Source organism: Mobula hypostoma, chromosome 24 (assembly GCF_963921235.1).
Source record: "Mobula hypostoma chromosome 24, sMobHyp1.1, whole genome shotgun sequence".
NCBI lineage: Eukaryota > Metazoa > Chordata > Chondrichthyes > Myliobatiformes > Myliobatidae > Mobula > Mobula hypostoma.
This window is the reverse complement of record NC_086120.1, coordinates 21,543,360-21,561,260: the sequence shown is the minus strand read 5'-3', so window position 1 is coordinate 21,561,260 and position 17,901 is coordinate 21,543,360. Positions and strand designations below refer to the sequence as shown.

Sequence of the window (17,901 nt, the reverse complement as noted above, 5' to 3'; positions counted from 1 at the left end):
CGTCAGCCCTTTAGTCACTGAATTACTCATTATATATGGATGTTGTTTGCTAGGCTAGCCTATTGTAACGGACATCACCCAACGTCCCAGTTCTTTGCATCGCCTCGGGACAATCAACCACACGGGTGCGAGTCGTTTAATTACTTCTCCTAAAGAGTCGCTTTGTTCGGGGATTAAGGGAGAGACCTTATCAGTAGACCTGGCCAAAACAATAGCCTTCTCCCATCTGATCGATCCCATACTAATCTTTTCAAAATGGTTTTTTTCTCTTATCAGGGGGCCCCCTAGCTTCATTGATTTCCACGCTAACACCGACTAGGTTTGTTAGCATATCAAAAGCCTGTGACCGTCTCAGTTCGCGTCGGTCATGATCAATAACATCCTTCCTCCTGGGCAGTCGGTAAATCTCTTTCATGATTCCACCAACTGTTTCCTCCAGCACCGCAAAATGTCCACCGGGCGGTACCTCATGGGACATGTTAAAAACCTCATCCCCATAACCCTTTTGCACCACCCCCCACTCCTCATCTGCGGGTACTGTACTTGATTTCCCTTTTTTCCTTAGCACTTCCTCCTCCACACAGTAGCCTACTAGTTCCCTTGTCAAAGCTGTGTCAGAGAGAGCTGTCTCTGCTGAAACCATCAGCCCCTCGTCTCGCTCCTGCGTCTGTACAAATTCTTTCCTGGCTACTGCTACGTCTGTCCCAGCTCCCTCACTGCCTCTTGTCTCACTACACTCTTTCTTTTCATTTTCTACCCTCTTCTCGTACAAGGTTGGCAGAAACGTTTCAGCTAAATTCACTACCGCGGTCCCGTAATGAACCTGTGAGTCCATGGGCGGGGCCTCAATGCTGGCAGGCTGACCTGTCAATCTCACGACTGAGAACACGATTCCCCCGGTGATGTCATTACCGAGCAAGACTTCCACGCCTTTCATCAGTAATTCAGACCTCACCCCGATCGTGACTAGTCCAGAGACCAGGTTGCTTTGTAAGTGTATCTGGTGCAAAGGGACTGACTCTGACCCTTCCCCAACACCTTTGACCTCTACCTCCCCAGTCTGGGTCTCTGAGCTAAACTCTAATACACTCTTCAGTACTAGTGACTGACACGCTCCCGTGTCTCTCCAGATCCGCACTGGAACTGGTTTTAACCCCTCCTTCACTGACACCAATCCGGCCGAGATAAACCTCTCGCGCCCTTCCTGAACTTTGGCAGACCTGACCGTCCCTAGCGGTTCGCTTAACAGCTCGATACAGCCATTCAAAATTTCCGCTTTTCCTTTCCCCGTCTCCTTCCTTGGGGCAAAGCACCTGGACGCAAAGTGTCCAGCTTTCCCACAATTATAACAGACGACCCCAGGGGACTTCCTACCAGACTGCTCCCGGTCTACCTTATCCTTTTCACTAGTCCCCGGCTTACTTTCTGACTTTTCCGGCGGACTCTCCCCGCCGTCCTGACTACCCTTCTGGTAGCCTTTACTCGGGGCAAACTTCATTTTATGCATCAACGCATACTCATCCGCTAACTTAGCAGTTGCGGCTAACGTGGCTGCCTCTTTCTCATCGAGGTAGGGTCTCATACCCTCAGGGACACAACCTTTAAACTGCTCAATCAGGATCAGCTGTAGCAGTCTGTCATAATCCCCCTCTACCCCCTTTGAGGCGCACCAACGCTCACAATATGTCTGCATCTCACGGGCAAACTCCAAATACGTGCGGTCCCACTGCTTCCTCGCATTCCAGAACCTCTGCCGGTATGCCTCCGGGACCAACTCATAAATCCTGAGGATGGCCTCTTTTACCACCTCATACCTCTGGGCATCTTCCACGGACAAAGCGGAGTAAGCTTCTTGGGCTTTCCCTTTCAGTACACTCTAAAGTAACACAGCCCACTTATCCCTCGGCCATTCCTGACTTATAGCCACTTTTTCAAAATGGAGAAAGTACCGATCCACGTCGGTATCGTCAAATGGGGGAACCAGCCTAACCTCCTGGGTCGCCCGGAACCCTCCACCTTGGTTCGGCACGAGCCCCTGCTCGGCCCTTATCTTTAACTTCTCCAGCTCAAATTCCCTTTCCCTCTGTTTCCCTCTCTCTTCTCGCTCCCATTGCCTCTCTTTCTCCTCTCCCTCCTCTCTCTCCAAATGTCTCTCTTTCTCTTCTCTCTCCAACTGTCTCTCTCTCTCTCTTGCCTTTCTACCTCTTTCTCTTTCTCCTGCCTTTCTAACTCTCTCTCCTGCCTTTCTAACTGCTTCTCTTCGTGTTCTAACTGCCGTACCCGGAACTCGTGCTCGAGTCTCAGTTTTTCAAGCTGTACCTGTACCGCGTCTCCAGCAGGTTTTTCAATAGACACCACCCCCAGCTCGCCTTGGGGAAACACACCTTTAGATACATAGTGCTCTACGATAGCTCTGTGTATCTCCTCTCTCCTCATTGTCGACTTCACCTTAGCAAGATTCAACCGTTTGGCCACAGCTACCAATTCCGATTTCCTGGCATCCTCTAATGCCTTCAAGGTCGGCGCCTTTATAAATTCCTCAGCCTCCATTTCTGCTGTTTGTCTTTTCTTTCTTTCGGGAATTTTAACCCAATCAATTTACTTCGTCCCAAATTTAGCGTTCAAAATCCCGGACGAGCCCCCACTTATGTTACGTACCCCGTAACTGGGTTGCCAAACCAGCAGAAATGGATCACTCAGTTGGAGTCTGGATTACTAGAACTAAGAAAGTTTGATTAAAGAAACAAGCAACACAGTAATCGAAAGGATAATAAATGCAACAGTTCAGCAATGATAAACACACATGGGCACAGAATTAAGATGACAGCACCAATCAAGCTCTATCGTTGTCTAGGGGTAAATGACCAATTTCAAAGTGACACAAATTTCAGTCCAATTTAGTAGCTCAGTTCGCAGTAATCATTGCCATGGCGATGGACAACGTGGGGGGAGAGAGAGAGAGAACGGGAACGACTGATCATTCAGAAGCGGCTTCCACTCACAGACCGGCGATACTGCTCACAAGCAGCTTTTCGGGCGGGTCCTTGTGATGTCACCTGAGGTCAGCGACTGTGACCCCTCCTCCAGATGCGGTCGATCCTCTGCAGTGAACCCGGCACCCAAGCGAGGGTGGACACACACCGGGTTCCCGCTGATCGTACCTTTCCACCCTGTGCGTTTAAGGTCCGGTATTTCCCACCGACTTGTGAGAGGCGCACCGCTTCCAGGGTCTCGTTACCTCGGGTGTCGTGTGTGTCTTAGCAAACCTGTCCCTTTTTATCCCCCTGCTGGGGTATCGCCTGTCCATCACTTCAAACAGTTCAGGGTTCAAAGGGGGAGCCGCTCCAGACAGCTCTCTCTCCCGTCCCTTCATTACACATCTCCAGACGCTGCTCCATTGTTCCTCATCTCTCCTTCCCCTGAGGACAGGTGGCAGACCACTTGCTGATGCCACTGATGCTAACCCAGGCCAGCAAACATCTTAATTTTATGTGTATTCTCGTCACACTTCACAATACATTTTATTACCCTGCATATTTCCTTCCAAAATAGACAGGTGCCATTCAACCCAAAGAGTCTACAGAGCGATCCCACTCCTCCTTCAATTTTTCACCTTTTTCTCCTCACTTTCTCATCAGTTCCAAGACTCTACCACTCACTAACACACGAATGGCAATTTACTGGGGCCAATTAATCTACTGGCTCACGTATTTTTGGGATGTGGGAGGAAATCAGAGTGCCTGTGGCAGTTCATGCAGTCACAGGTAGAATATGCAAACTCCACACAGACAGCAACAGAAATCCAGATTGAACCTAGATCATTGGAGCTGTGAGGCAGCTCCAGCAGCTGAACCACTGTACTGCCCGTGGGTTATCTGTTGTCCCCTTCAGATGTCCTACCCTCCATGATACCTGCACTCCTCCATTTCTGGCCTCCTGCATGTCTACGTTTAACTCAGTACACCTCTGGTCCTAAAATCTTAAATTACCTGCCTAAACTTCTCAACCTTTGTCTCTAAAGCCTACATCTTCAACTAATCTTTGGCTATGTACCCTTAATATCAAACATCATGTAATAACACTCCAGTGAAGGATCTTGACTCCAGCGCATGAAAAATAGTCTATGCTTTCTAGGGCCTGACTGCGAATCATTTCTCATACTCTAGATTTTCTTTTCAGGGAAAATGCTGATAAAGTTCACCATCATCTTCAATATGACAATACAACCTTTGGGTGACTGATTTGGAAATGAAGACCACAAGCTTGGCACAGGACTTATGATCTATTGGGCAGCACTGATACATGCCCCTGACACTCGGGCAACCACAGCAAGAACCTCAAAGCACTGGGAACCTGTTATCTCCACAAAATCTTCCAAATCCATTGGAAGGATAAACAAATAAACAGTGTTGGCTTTTAAGCCAACATTCTCAGCAATAAGGTTTAAGTAATCACTAATCCATCCAAGAGAATTTTACATTAATAACTGTAAAACAGACATCATCTACTAATGTGCCCCCCATTATGCATCATCCTGCCAAAACATCTCCCCCTCCCCCCAACTCACCTTATGCATCATCACCAACAATAAATACTAAGATAAGGCTTTGGAAAACGTGGACCAGCTCAGAAATTTCAGGTGTCCCCTTTCAATGGAGACAGAAATCAGTGATAAAATTCACCTTCCCTTTCAGTCAACATGAGGAAAAGAATGTTCAAAGATCAAGACCTCAAATACTGAACATGGTCTATCAGGCAGCAGGTGTCTGCTCCTGAGCATGCTCTACCTATCACATGTGCCTCCAAAGACTGAAGACATACTTCCCATGTCACTTCTGCAAAATTCACCGAGTTCACCAGCAGGATAAACAACCCTTTCCCAGGCCAACATCCTCAGCTTCAGATTTACTTAGATTCACACTGAGATTTATTTATCATGTGTACCTTAGAACATCCAGTGAAGTGTGTCATATGCATTAACAACTAACACACCCAAGGATGTGCTGGGGGCAACCCACACGTGTCGTCACATGTTCTGGCACCAAACTCGGAACACAGCACTGAAATCAACAGTGTTGATGTCAATATTGAAGCTACAATTACTCTCTACCGTACAGGCCATTATGTGCCCAAATACAAACTCTGGAGATAGACACTCTTTCCCGAACTCTGTCGTGGGAAGAGATAGGTAGGTGGACAGAGGAAAAGATTCAATAACGCTCTCAAAAATGTCTGTGTACCAAAGAGGACAATCCAGGTGTTTCCAAATAGGAAACCATGGACACAAACCAGGAGATCCACTCTCTTGTGAAATCCAAGTCTGCAGCATTTAAATCAGGTGACCATAAAGCTATCAGAGATGCTAAGAGTCAGTACCAGTCCAAACTCTAATCTCAGTCCAGCCGTCAGCTGTGGCAAGGCTTACATAATAGAACAGGTTACAAAACGAAGACAAGCATTATTGCAGACAGCAGCACATCCCTTCCCATTGGGCTTAGTACATTCCATGCATGTTTTGAACAGAAAGGAATGGATATGCCACTACCCACCCTGACAGTCTCCTGTGCACCTGGACCTACAGTCACCACGGCAGAGGTAAGATCAGACTTCCAGTGAGTGAATGTGCAGAAAGCATTGGGCCTGGTTGTGTCCTTAGATCCTGTGTAGATCAGCTGGCAGGGGTATTTGCAGACACTTTCAACCTCTCCTTGCTTCAAACTATGGTGCCTTCCTGCTTTAAGAAGACCTCATTTGTCATGGTCCTCAAGGAAAACAAGATAACATGCCTTAATGACTGCCCTCCAGGGATTCTAACATCTACCATCATGAAGTACTCTACTTCAAGAGCCTGGTCATGGAATGTATCAACTCCAGCTATCGGACCACCTCGACCCACTTCAATTTGCCTTCCACCAAAACAGGTCTACAGCAGATGCCATCTCCCAGACCCTACACTCATTTCTGGAGTACCTGGACAGAAAAAAACCTCTATGTCACACTATTTTTTATTGATTACAGTTCTGCCTTCAATACTATAAATCTAAGCAAACCCAAGACCAAACTCCAGACTCTGGGAGTTAATACCCCCCTTTGCAACTGGATCCTCGACTTTCTGAACAACAGATCGCGATCAGCAAGGATGGGCAGCAACACTTCCAACCGGAGAGTGGCCTCAGAACATTATTGTAAACACTGGTGCTCCACAGCTTTGTGGCTCAGCCCCCTACTGTGTGGCCAGATTCTGCTCTGACCCCATCCACAAGCTTGCAGATGATACCACTGTGGTGGACCACGTCTGAAATAACGACGTTTTGGAGTACAGGAAGGAGACAGATAGCTTAGCGTCATGGTGTTACAACAACAAATTGCTGCACCTGCCTATTTACCTCCTCCCTCGCCATCATTCAGGGCCCCAAACACTCCTTCCAGGTGCGGCATCAATGTACTTGAGAGTCTTTCGGGGTTATCTACTGTATTCTGTACTCCTGGTGCAAGCCTCCTCTGCATTGGTGAGACCCCACGGCGATTGAGGGCAACTTTGTTGAGCACCTTTGCTCTGTCTGCAGCAAGTGGGATCCAGTAGCCAAGCATTTTAATTCCAATCCCCATTCCCATTCTGACATATCAGTTCATGGCTTCCTGTACCGCCAAGATTAGGTCACTCACGGGTTGGAGGGGGCTTCTTTCATCTGGGAAGCCTCCAACCTGATAGCATAATCATCGATTTCTTTAACTTCCTGTGATTTCTTCCTCCTCTCACTTCTCTCTCCTTCCATTCCCCAGTCTGGCTCCTCTTTGACCTCTTCTCCTTACCCTCCTCCTTTCCTTTCACCCATGGCCTACTATCCTCTCCCATCAGAATCCCTCTTCAGCCCTTTACCTTTCCCACCTCTTCCCTCCCAGATTCTCACTTCATCGCCCCTCTCCCAACCACCTACCTTCACTTTTATCTGGTTTCACCTATCACCTTCTAGCTGGTACTCCTTCCCCTCCCCCCATCTTCTTATTCTGGCTTCTTCTCCCCCTTCTTTCCAGCCTTGAAACATCGACTCTTTATTCTTTTCCATAGATGCTGCCTGACCTGCTGAGTCCTTCCAGCATACCGAGTGTATTGCTCTGGATTTCCAGCATCTGTGGAATCTCTTGTGTTTATCTGTCCCTCAATGTCGTCAAGACAAAAGAGCTGGTACCTAAATTCAGAGAGGATGGCAGTGCACATCTTCTGTCCACATCAATGATGTTGAGGTTGCGAGGGTTGAGAGCTTCAAGTTCTCTGATGTGGACGTCACCTTGTCCAACCACGTTGATGTCATGGCCAAGGAAACTCAGCAACAGCTTAGCAGGCTAAAGAAATTCAGCATGTCCCCGTCGACTTTTACCAATTTGTATTGATGCTCCACAGAAAGCATTCTGTCTGGATTAGGAACTGCTCTGCACATGACCACAAGAAACTGGACAAAGCTGTGGACATAGCTCAGCACATCACACCCCCTCCACAGACTGTCTATACTTCTTGCTACCATAGTAAAGCTCCCAGCACAATTAAAGACCCCACCCACCCATGACGTTCTCTCTTCTCCCGTCTACCTTCAGGCAGAAGATACACGAGGCAGATAGCTCATACAACCAGGCTCAAGGACAGCTTCTATCCCACTGTTATCAGAATCTTGAACAGACTTCTTGTACGATAAGATAGACTCTTGGCCTTACAATCTACTTCATTTTGATCTTGCACTTTATCATTTTCCTGCAATGCGCTCTTTTCATGTCTTTTAGGCATTAATCCGTTCCATTATTTAATCAATGCATCTGGGTAATGATTTGAACTGTACAAACAGTATGCAAGGCAAGCTTTTCACTCTATCTTGATACAGGTATCAATAGTAAACCAATAACCATAACCAACACCAAAAACTGCAACATTTCCACTGACTCCTGGGAACCTCTCGCCCATGAAGGCTTAAAAAGGTCAAGGAGCAATCAGGGTGTCACTGTGAACCCCGAGTCAATGCATCACAAGCCCAGAGTAAATGGTGGGAGGACCTTCACCGCCTCACGAGCTCTCCAACTCGCCACCCAGACAGAGACTTCCTGCCTCGTCTACAAAGGGACCTGCAGTTCCACACAGGCCTCGTTAGCCACCTCAAAACACTCAAAATGGCAAAATCAGCCTTAATCCTGAGAGATAGCCCAAGATGAAAATGGAAAATCTAAATAGTGGTTAGAGCACAGGTTCAGGAAAACATCCAAAACAGCCATTAAGTTTTTTTTTACTAATACAAATAGGGATTACAATGTATGCTTCATGCCCTCTTTGTAAGGATTTGACAGTAACGGACTGTAACAAGATACAGTGAACTTTCTCAGCTCTCTGAAAGTCAGGACGTTGCTTCCCCATTCTGATGTTTGGTCTAAATGACTGAACCTTTTGACCGTAGCTGCATGCTGGCACATGATTGACTGATTAGATATTTGTATTAACAAGCAAGTGTACAGGTGTACCTAATAAAGTGTCAGTGTAGCTGGGGAAATGGTTAAAAAGTGAGGATTCAGGGTTTCACAGATTAAAAAAGTAATAATGAGCTTTTAAAAACTCTAAAAGGACAAATAGACAATGTTGATGACTCAGAGAGTCAGGCAGCATCCGTAGAGAAAGGAAAAAATGTTAAAAATTCAAGTCAATGACCTTTCAGTAGAATACTGGCTCTGCCACACCAGGAAGCTTGTGCAGTACAGAAAAGGTGGAAAGGTGTAGAAAAGATTTACAAACATGATTCAGGGAAATTTGAAAATACTCCACAGGACAGAGATGTTACCTCGTCTGCTGAGTATCTCCAGCATTTTCTGGTTTTCTATCAGTTATCTAGTATCTGCTATTCCTCCTTGCGATTCCAGAGATTAATGACTTGAGTGTAGACTGGAAACTTTGGAGTTACTATCCTTGAGACTAAGGTTGTGTGGAAATGTGAGAGATATTAAAATCAGTGATAGAGGGGGTCAATAACTAATAGCCTATAAAGTGAAGGTGATGGGCAAAAGAACCAAAAGTTACATGAGAATTATGTGTTACCCTGAGCATCTGGAATTCACAGCCAAATGTTGTAGATGAGGCAGAGAAAGTAGTAATGTTTGAAAAGGAGGTGACTAGGCAGCTGAAAGAAAAGAACTTGCAAGAGAGTAGGGGACCAGGACAAACTTGAGCTACTCTTACTTAGATCCTGCTGGAACTCAATGGGTTAAATGCCTCCTTCTCTGCTTGTAACCATTCCTTAATTCTGACTGACTTTCTGTGTTAGGTGGGTAACAATCCAGTACAGCTGTTTATATCATGTTTCTTTTCCAGAGAGGCAACTGGGATCATCTTGGGAGGTGTTTTATTTTGATTCAAAGTCTTTTCAAACAATGTGAATCTTAAATAAGGAAAATGTTAATCACAATTTTTAATTTTACAAATACAAAAATGATCAGGTATAAATATTTTGGGGTAAGAGCCAACATGCCCCTTGTCCTATAATCAGAAGCAATGATTCACATACCTCCTGGTTACTGTCAGCCATTTCTTGGTGTAGGTCTCCACACATGATCTCACCTGTGGAGTCAGGTTTTCCCTATCAAGTAACAAAATCAAGAGGATTATCCATTGCTTTAAAAGATAGAAAAAGTAAAAACCCCTTAAGTTATATCACAAATGTCAGTGTTACCAATGTTCCTCACAGCAAGTTATGTAAATACGACAGCATTTTTGAACATAGCAAAGCCCTAAAAACAGTAACATTTATGGTGTGGTGATAATGGTTGAAGAAACTATCTTTGAAAACAGAAACAACTCCCAGCTCTGCGATGGATGCCTGCCATTCCCATAAACAGGCACATATTTATTTTAATGTTTCATTGAAAGAATGCAGTTCAGGAACTGCAATAGTCTCAGTTTTTAAACACCCAAACTTGCTTATGAGCTCAAATCCTGGAATAAAACCAGAACTTTCCGAGACAGCAGTTGAGAATGGTAAAACTAACACAAAAAGAAAATCTCTTGCAAGAATATCATACACATTTCAATTTACTGTTTTATGAAAACCTTCTATCATTAAATTAGAATGTGAAAAAAATATTCCATGATGTCACTGAAGACCACCTTTATTCAACAAAAAGTAGTGGATATTGCTCCCCACCAATGACCACATCTACATGGAGTGCTGTTGCAGGAAAACAGCATCCATTATCAAGACCCTCTCTATCTAGGACATGCTCTCTTCTCACTGCTGCCATCAGGAAGGTGGTACAGGAACCTCAGGACTCACAGCACCGGGTTCAGGAACAATCACCCGTCAGACATTAGGCTCTTGAACCAGAGGGGATAAACTTTATTCACCCCATCATTGAACTGTTCCCACAACCTGTGGACTCATATTCAAGGACTCTTCATCTCATGTTCTTGATATTTATTGCTTTTCCTTAAAATTACTATTTATTTTTTCTCTTTCTTTTTGTATTCGAAGATTTTTGTCTTATGCACATTGATAGTTCGTCCTTTTGATTCTATTGTGTTTTTTGTACCTGCTGTGAATGCCCACAAGAAAATGAATCTCAGGGTTGTACATGGTGACGTATATGTGAGGCCCTCCGCTGGTCGGAGTGGACTGTGGATATTATGTTGTAGTTGTCTACATGATACACAAACGAGTACACAGGCCTGGGCAGTATGATATGCAGAGCATCCTATTGCGCATGTAGCAGGCTCCCTCTCCCCACACAGCTGATGCATTCAAAGGTACAGCAGAGATCAGTACAGTTTGGCACCAGCAGTGTCGCAGGAGTTGCCAGTGTTGAATTCAGCATAGGACTGCCTTCGGCTTTCCAACTCTGGATTTTTCCTTGGGGTTCACTCCCAAAGCCTTTGCCAAGAGTGGGTGTAGTCACAAGACAGCAGAGGTTTATGATCAGAATTTTCCTTCTAGATGAGCTGCCAACCACGGGTGATGAGCCCAATCTGCCCAAAGCGACTGTTTATAAGGTGCCAGTAACCTGCCTTTGCACCATCTCCTGTCAGTAGAAATGACAGTGGTCAACCCACATGTGAAGGCAAGGAGGCTAATTGGGAACATTTAATAGCCAGTGGGGGCTTATCGCCACTAACTTCCTGGCTGTGACAACCTTTAAGAATCTTAAGGAACACATGTACTTCGATAACAAATTTATTTTGAACTTTGAAAAATGGATGGAGGTGGTGTTTTCCTTTAACTAATCTTGACTCAACAACATGGGGGAAGTGAAATTCAGCATGTGGCAGGTGGTTGGTCAACAGCCAAGAGCCTCCAACCTGATGGCATGAACATTGACTTCTCAAACTTCCGCTAATGCCCCACCTCCCCCTCGTACCCCATCCGTTTTTTATACACACACATTCTTTTTCTCTCTCTCCTTTTTCTCCCTCTGTCCCTCTCACTATACCCCTTGCCCATCCTCTGGGCTTCCCCCCCTCCCCCTTTTCCTTCTCCCTGGGCCTCCTGTCACATGATCCTCTCATATCCCTTTTGCCAATCACCTGTCCAGCTCTTGGCTCCATCCCTCTCCCTCCTGTCTTCTCCTATCATTTCGGATATCCCCCTCCCCCTCTCAAATCTCTTACTAGCTCTTTTTTCAGTTAGTCCTGACGAAGGGTCTCGGCCCGAAACGTCGACTGTACCTCTTCCTAGAGATGCTGCCTGGCCTGCTGCGTTCACCAGCAACTTCGATGTGTGTTGCTAAAATCACAGCTTTCACTTTTCTCCACGTCACCCAAATACTCCAAGTCCCTGCTAGAATAACTCCAATAAGGAGGGGGAATTACATTAACAGTAACCATTTCAAAGAAGCAATATTTGAAACCTTAACAATTCTTAAGCTATAAAGATTAATTTGAGATTTGAGGGAGAACCTAAAGTGTGCTTCATGCAGAATTAAGTACTTTCAGTACAGGTAGATGATTAGTCCGGGCCTCATGGCAGTGAGTTATAGATTACTCCTGTAGGCAATATACTGCCTTATAGGCAATAAGGACTCACAGTTCACAGAACAGCATATTGTCAACTCTGTAACAAGTTATAGCAATCTCCCACAGAAAGTGATTACTGATAGATTAGATAGGCAATAGATTACTGATCTGTAATTACAATATGGCTACATAAAAGTACTAGTGCACATAGGAACAAGTTCATCACAAATCACTAGTGCAGTCAGTGTTAGATAATACACCACCGTCTGCACGCATATTCCCTCAATTCATTTTTTTAAAAGTTACAAAAAGACAAGTAAACAAGTCTCACTGCAGTTTTCATGGTCTCATCGTTCATCAGAAAGGCTCGTCTTACCAGCTGTCTGGCTCAGCAGGAGTCACTGTCCGATACTCTCGAGAAGACAGGGTGACTTCGACATCGTCCTCTGGGAAGTCCACCAGGTGCTGAAATGACTCCAGCTCAGGATTTGCCAACTGGTCTGTCATGTGTGCCTCAATATCCAGGGGCTCCACAGGTTCAAAAGTAAATGGCTGAAATTAACACCGATGAAAGATGTTAGGAAGTAAGGAGAGAGAGAAAATTATTTGTATAACTGCTCTGGCATAATACCAGAGACCCAGAGGCATAATAACATGACTAAAATATAGAGAAACACAACAGCCAAGTGGCTGCAATAATTCATGAGCTCTTGAAATCTTTGCACAGATGTCTAATACTGTATTTATTAGACATTCCTGCTACTCACAATATTGTATGTTGGTGTTGAAATGGATTGCCTCATGTGGGTCAATGGATTCCTTTTGTACTGTGGTACAGTCATCCTTACTTCACCAGCATCTGCTTCCCTGTAAACCAGATGGAAGAATACATGAACAAACATGTGATCCAAAACATTAGCCACATAAGAAGAGGCAGAAGTAGGTCTTGCATTCCCTCAAGCTTCCTCTTCCTTTCATAAAGATCACACCTGATCTCCATGTCCTTGCAAAGTCTCATAGTCCCAGTATTCTTGTTAGTAAGTGTAGTCACAACAGGGTCCCAGGAACGGAAGGAGATGAATGGTCAATGAGGCAATGCTGGTTGTGGTAAAAACGTCAGTCAGGGTTCAAGCAGCAATCACTTGCTCATCTATGAGAATGCAACAGGATCCTTCATGCTTACCTCAAAAGCAGGTAGTTGAAGCAAAACAGAGAACACTTCCTTAACACCAGCAATGAACTGACAGAGTAGATTACAGGCACAGCTCCTGCCCTGGTCCATGAGCCCTGAGCCCATCACCTTTGGGGCCCCAGCTGTCGGAGTGCAGCCAATTAACTTTAACACTGACTGAAGTTCATCAGCTACTTCCGACTATCTCCTTTACCTAATCTCTCTGTTGAAGTTCTGATTTTTACATGATTATGTATCAATAAGCCCATATGGCAACAGCATCAAATTAAATTCATACACTATAAAGGGTAAAAGATCTTAGGCTCTGTACAGAGGCTCAAAAAAACAAGATCGATGCTGAGTGAAAGATGAAGATCTTTTGGAGCAGTAACTCATGCTTCATGGAGAGGCAGGTCTCAAGGAGAATCAATGGAAAGATGAGGTACAAGTCAGGGAGGCTCAGGAAAGGATCTGCAGAGCTTACAGCCAGCAATGGGGCAACTAGAAAAGAGAATGCACCACAGCCCGGAATCACAGGGGTTGGCACCTTGGAGAGTGGGACGATTAAAGGCATGGAGAAGTACGAAGGGTCAAGGCCATGAAGTGGTTCAAATATGGGACTGTACATTCATAAAATGACAGAGCATAGATGGGGGAGGGGGGGCGGTCTTTGGCCCTTCATATCTGTGCCAGTCTGGAAAAAGCTGCCCAGTCTAATGCAACCCTCTTTCACAATATGTGTGGCCTGGTATGGCTCCACATGTTCACAACCAAGTACACTTTACATATGGTGAAGGTTTTTGCCTTCTCCAGCCTCTCAGGCAATGAGTTCCAAACACTGCCACCTTCTTAATGAAAAGAATTTTCCTAATTTCTTTGCTAATCTTTCAAACTAATACTTCAAGCCTACGTCCTGTGGAATTTGAAAATAATTTCCTAATTAATCCTACAACTTGCTCTTCATCCACATCATCACCACCACTCCTATTTAGGGCCTTATAATTTTTGTCCATATTTATCTAATCCTTTCTTAAAGTTGCTACTAAATCTATCTTAAATCTGTGTCTTTTTCTTAATCAAACCAACTATGTGTTGAACACCTATTTCAAGTCTCTTAATTTGCTCCGCATATTACAAATCCTTTTTACCCGGTGCCATAAAAATAATTTTTTTCTACACCTCCTTAAAATCTTAAAATTGCAAGGGCACTATTCATCATTGCCAATGACTTCAATCAGGCCACTTTCAACAGTGTTTTAACCAAATTACTACCAGCTCATCTCCTGTCCACCAGAGGCCGAAACACCCTCGACCATTGCTAGACAACAATCAGAATAGCTACCGAGCCATTCCCCATCCATGCTTGGATAAAGCAGGCTGGGGTGGTACTCACTGCATACAAACAGAAGCTGAAACAGGTGGGCCCAACACAGAAAGCCACACAGCGCTGGTCTGAGGAAACACACGTGCTTCCACACGACTGCTTTAAGTTGGTTGACTATTAATGATCAGAGACTCAACTTCCAGCTTGGATGAGTGTGTCAGAATTAGAATAGTAGTCCTAAATGGGAATATTTGATGATTCCCATCAAAGCTGCATGGAAAGAATTGCCACTTAGGTGCCATCTTGATCTGCTTGTGTTATAGAAGGTATTTGTGTCACGGACTTGATTTGCAAGTGTATTGAGACTGTGCACCAAAGAGGACATCTATTTGTTTTCAAATTGGAAACAATGGATAAACCAGGAGACCCACTCTCTTCTGAAGATCAAGTTTTGCAGCATTCAAGCTAGTGATCCTGACCAGTATAAGAAAGCAAAATATGAACGCCATAAATCTATCAGAGATACTTAGAGCCAAAATCAAATCTCAGTCCAGCCGTCAGCTATGGCAAGACTTACATAATACAATGGGTTACAAAACAAAGTCAGGCAGCATCATTGGCAATATCCCCTCACAATGAGCTTAACACATTCTATGCACATTTTGAACAGAGAGGAATGTGTATATCAACACACACCTAATAGTCTCCAGTGCACCTGAATCTACAGTCACTGTCATGTACATAAGATCGGGCTCTGTGGAAAGCATCAGGCCCGGGTGGTGTCCCTGACCCTGTCTTTAGAATCTGTGTGGATCAGCTGGTAGGGGTACTTGCAGACATTTTTAATCTCTCCCTGCTTCAGGCTGTGGTTCCCTCCTGCTTTAAAACTATCATCCTAGTACACAAGAAAAACAAGACCATGTGTCTAGTGGCTTTGACATCTACCATCATGAAGTGCTTCGAGAGGCTGCTCATGGCATGCAACAATTTCCAGAAAACCTCAACCCACTGTAAGTTGCCTACCACGGAAACAGGTGTACTCCCATTCTACCACACTCATTTCTGGAGCAACTGGACAGTAAATGTTAATCTATTTTTTATTGACTACAGGCCCACCTTCAATACTACAATTCTAGGCAAACCCATGACCAGATCCTTCCTCTGCAACTGGATTCTTGATATCCCAGCCAATGGACTGTAATCAGTAAGGACAGGCAGAAATACCTCCGCCATGATCATTCTCAACACTGGTGCTCCTCAAGGTTGTGCCCCCTACTCTACTCCCTGTTCACTCATGACAGTGTGGCCAGATTCTGCTCCAACTCCAGTTACAAGCTTGTAGGTGATACCACCGCAGTGGGCTGCACTTAAATAGTGTCGAGTCAGAGTGCAGGAAGGAGATTGAGAGCTCTATGACATGGTGTCATGGCAACAACCTTTTCATCAATGTCAACCAAACAAAAAAGCTGGTCTTTGACTTCAGGAAGGGAGGCAATCAATGTCTGGATCAATGGTGTTGAGTTTCAGAGGCTGACAACTTCCAGATCCTAGGTGTGAACATCACCAATAGCCTGTTCTGGTGCTGTGACCAAGAAAACTAAGGTCTCTAATTCCACAAGAGGCTGAAAAGATTTGGCATGTCCCTGTCAACCCTTTCCAATTTTTATTGATGCATCATAGAAACCATTCTATCTGGATACTGGCTTGGTATGGCAATTGCTCTGCACATGACCACGAGACACTACAGCACATCATGAAAGCCAGCTTCCCTTCCTATGGAATCTGTCTATACCTTCTTCCCACTGCCTCAGTAAAGCAGTCAGCATAATCAAAGACACCACCCACCCCCAGAAATGATCTCTTCTCCCATCTCCCATCAGGCAAGGGATACAAATGTCTGAAAGCATGTAGCACCAGATTCAAGGTCAGTTTATAGCCTGCTGTTATCAGACTCTTGAATGGATCTCGTACAATAAGATAAGCTCTTAATCTCACAGTGATTATGATCTTGCATTTAATTGTATACCTGCACTTCACATTCTCTGTATCTTTTATAGTTTATTCTGCATTGTTATTGTTTTACCTTGCGCTACCTCTAATGATTTTGATCTATAGGAACAGAATGTAAGACGAGATTTTCACTGTATATTGGTGCACAGGACAAAAATAAACCAATATCAATATATTTTTGATGGATAAAGTTGAAAATAAGCATATTAAATTGTAGTAATGAGAGACAGGATGAATAGCAAGCAATAACAATGGCTAATACAGGTCGTGAGCAGAACAATTGTTTTGGGATAATGAGCAGTAGATTTTTGGAAGAACGGAGGATGGATGCCAACACAGAGAGCTTTAGAATATCCGGTCTAAGGGGCAGAATCAGGGATTCAGCAGAAAGTGGGAGGAATGCAGTTGGATCTTCAAAGTTTTGCTGATGGAGATGATGCGATGAAAAAGTCAGTTGAAAGCCAAATGAAACATGAGATAGCTAAAAATCTGGTTCAACTTCAGCCTGTGGCAGGTGGAGAGAAAGAAATGTTGATGAGAAACAGCTTCACAATCTTTGGCCAGGAAATGATAGTTAACACAGTGCTCAATGTCAGACAAACAGCTGAGCAACTCAGTAACACAGCCAAGAGAGGTGGAAAAGTGGACCTTGCAAGTTGACAGGATATATGTGCAAAAGGTGTTTTTGGATGAAGTTACAGCATGGAGATGAGATAGATGGATGGATTATTGGGAAAGTGCGGCATTAACAAAGAAGGGTAGGAAGTGAGATCATGGTTGGAAATGTGCACAGATAAGCAAGAATCTGGGTAAGGACAGTACAATCACCTGGAGAAAAGAGGAATGAAGGAGCTTGGGGGTGTACAACAATTTTCATATTTCTGCACAATATGGGATAATGATTGTAAACCCAGTCACAAAGGGGTTCAGCAGTTCATACTCTAATTTCATTGATAAAGTATAACTAGACACCAAGGCTGCATAAACAGTAAACTTAAGGGTTGTTTCTGGTCTTGGAGAATAAGATAGATAGATAGATAGATAGATAAATAGTTATCTTTATTGATCCCGAGGGAAATTGGGTTTCGTTACAGCTGCACCAACCAAGAAGAGAGCATAAATATAGCAATATGAAAACCACAAACGATCAAACAACAATATGCAAACTATGCCAGATGGAAATAAGTCCAGGACCAGCCTATTGGCTCAGGGTGTCTGACCTTCCACGGGAGGAGATGCAAAGTTCGATGGCCATAGGCAGGAACAACCTCCCATGACGCCCAGTGTTGTATCTCGGTGGAATATGGCCAAAGTCCAACAGCAAAAAGTTCAATATCCGGGCTACAAACACGTTCCTCGATCATAATATGACCAGGATTGCACCATCCGTTGTTAACCAGAACAGCAAGCCCCCAACTTCTT

General features: G+C 44.4%; 1 protein-coding gene across 1 annotated transcript in view; it reads right to left on the bottom strand.

The window, feature by feature from the left end:
- Positions 1-17,901, bottom strand: part of LOC134337483 (dedicator of cytokinesis protein 8-like) — a 244,031-nt gene that overhangs the window by 208,606 nt on the left and 17,524 nt on the right. Inside the window, exons 2-4 of the mRNA XM_063032540.1 lie at positions 12,742-12,841; positions 12,351-12,526; positions 9,537-9,608 (exon numbers count right to left, since the gene is read on the bottom strand). Coding sequence (XP_062888610.1) covers positions 9,537-9,608; positions 12,351-12,526; positions 12,742-12,841 — 348 coding nt within the window. The remainder of the gene's footprint in view (positions 1-9,536; positions 9,609-12,350; positions 12,527-12,741; positions 12,842-17,901) is intronic.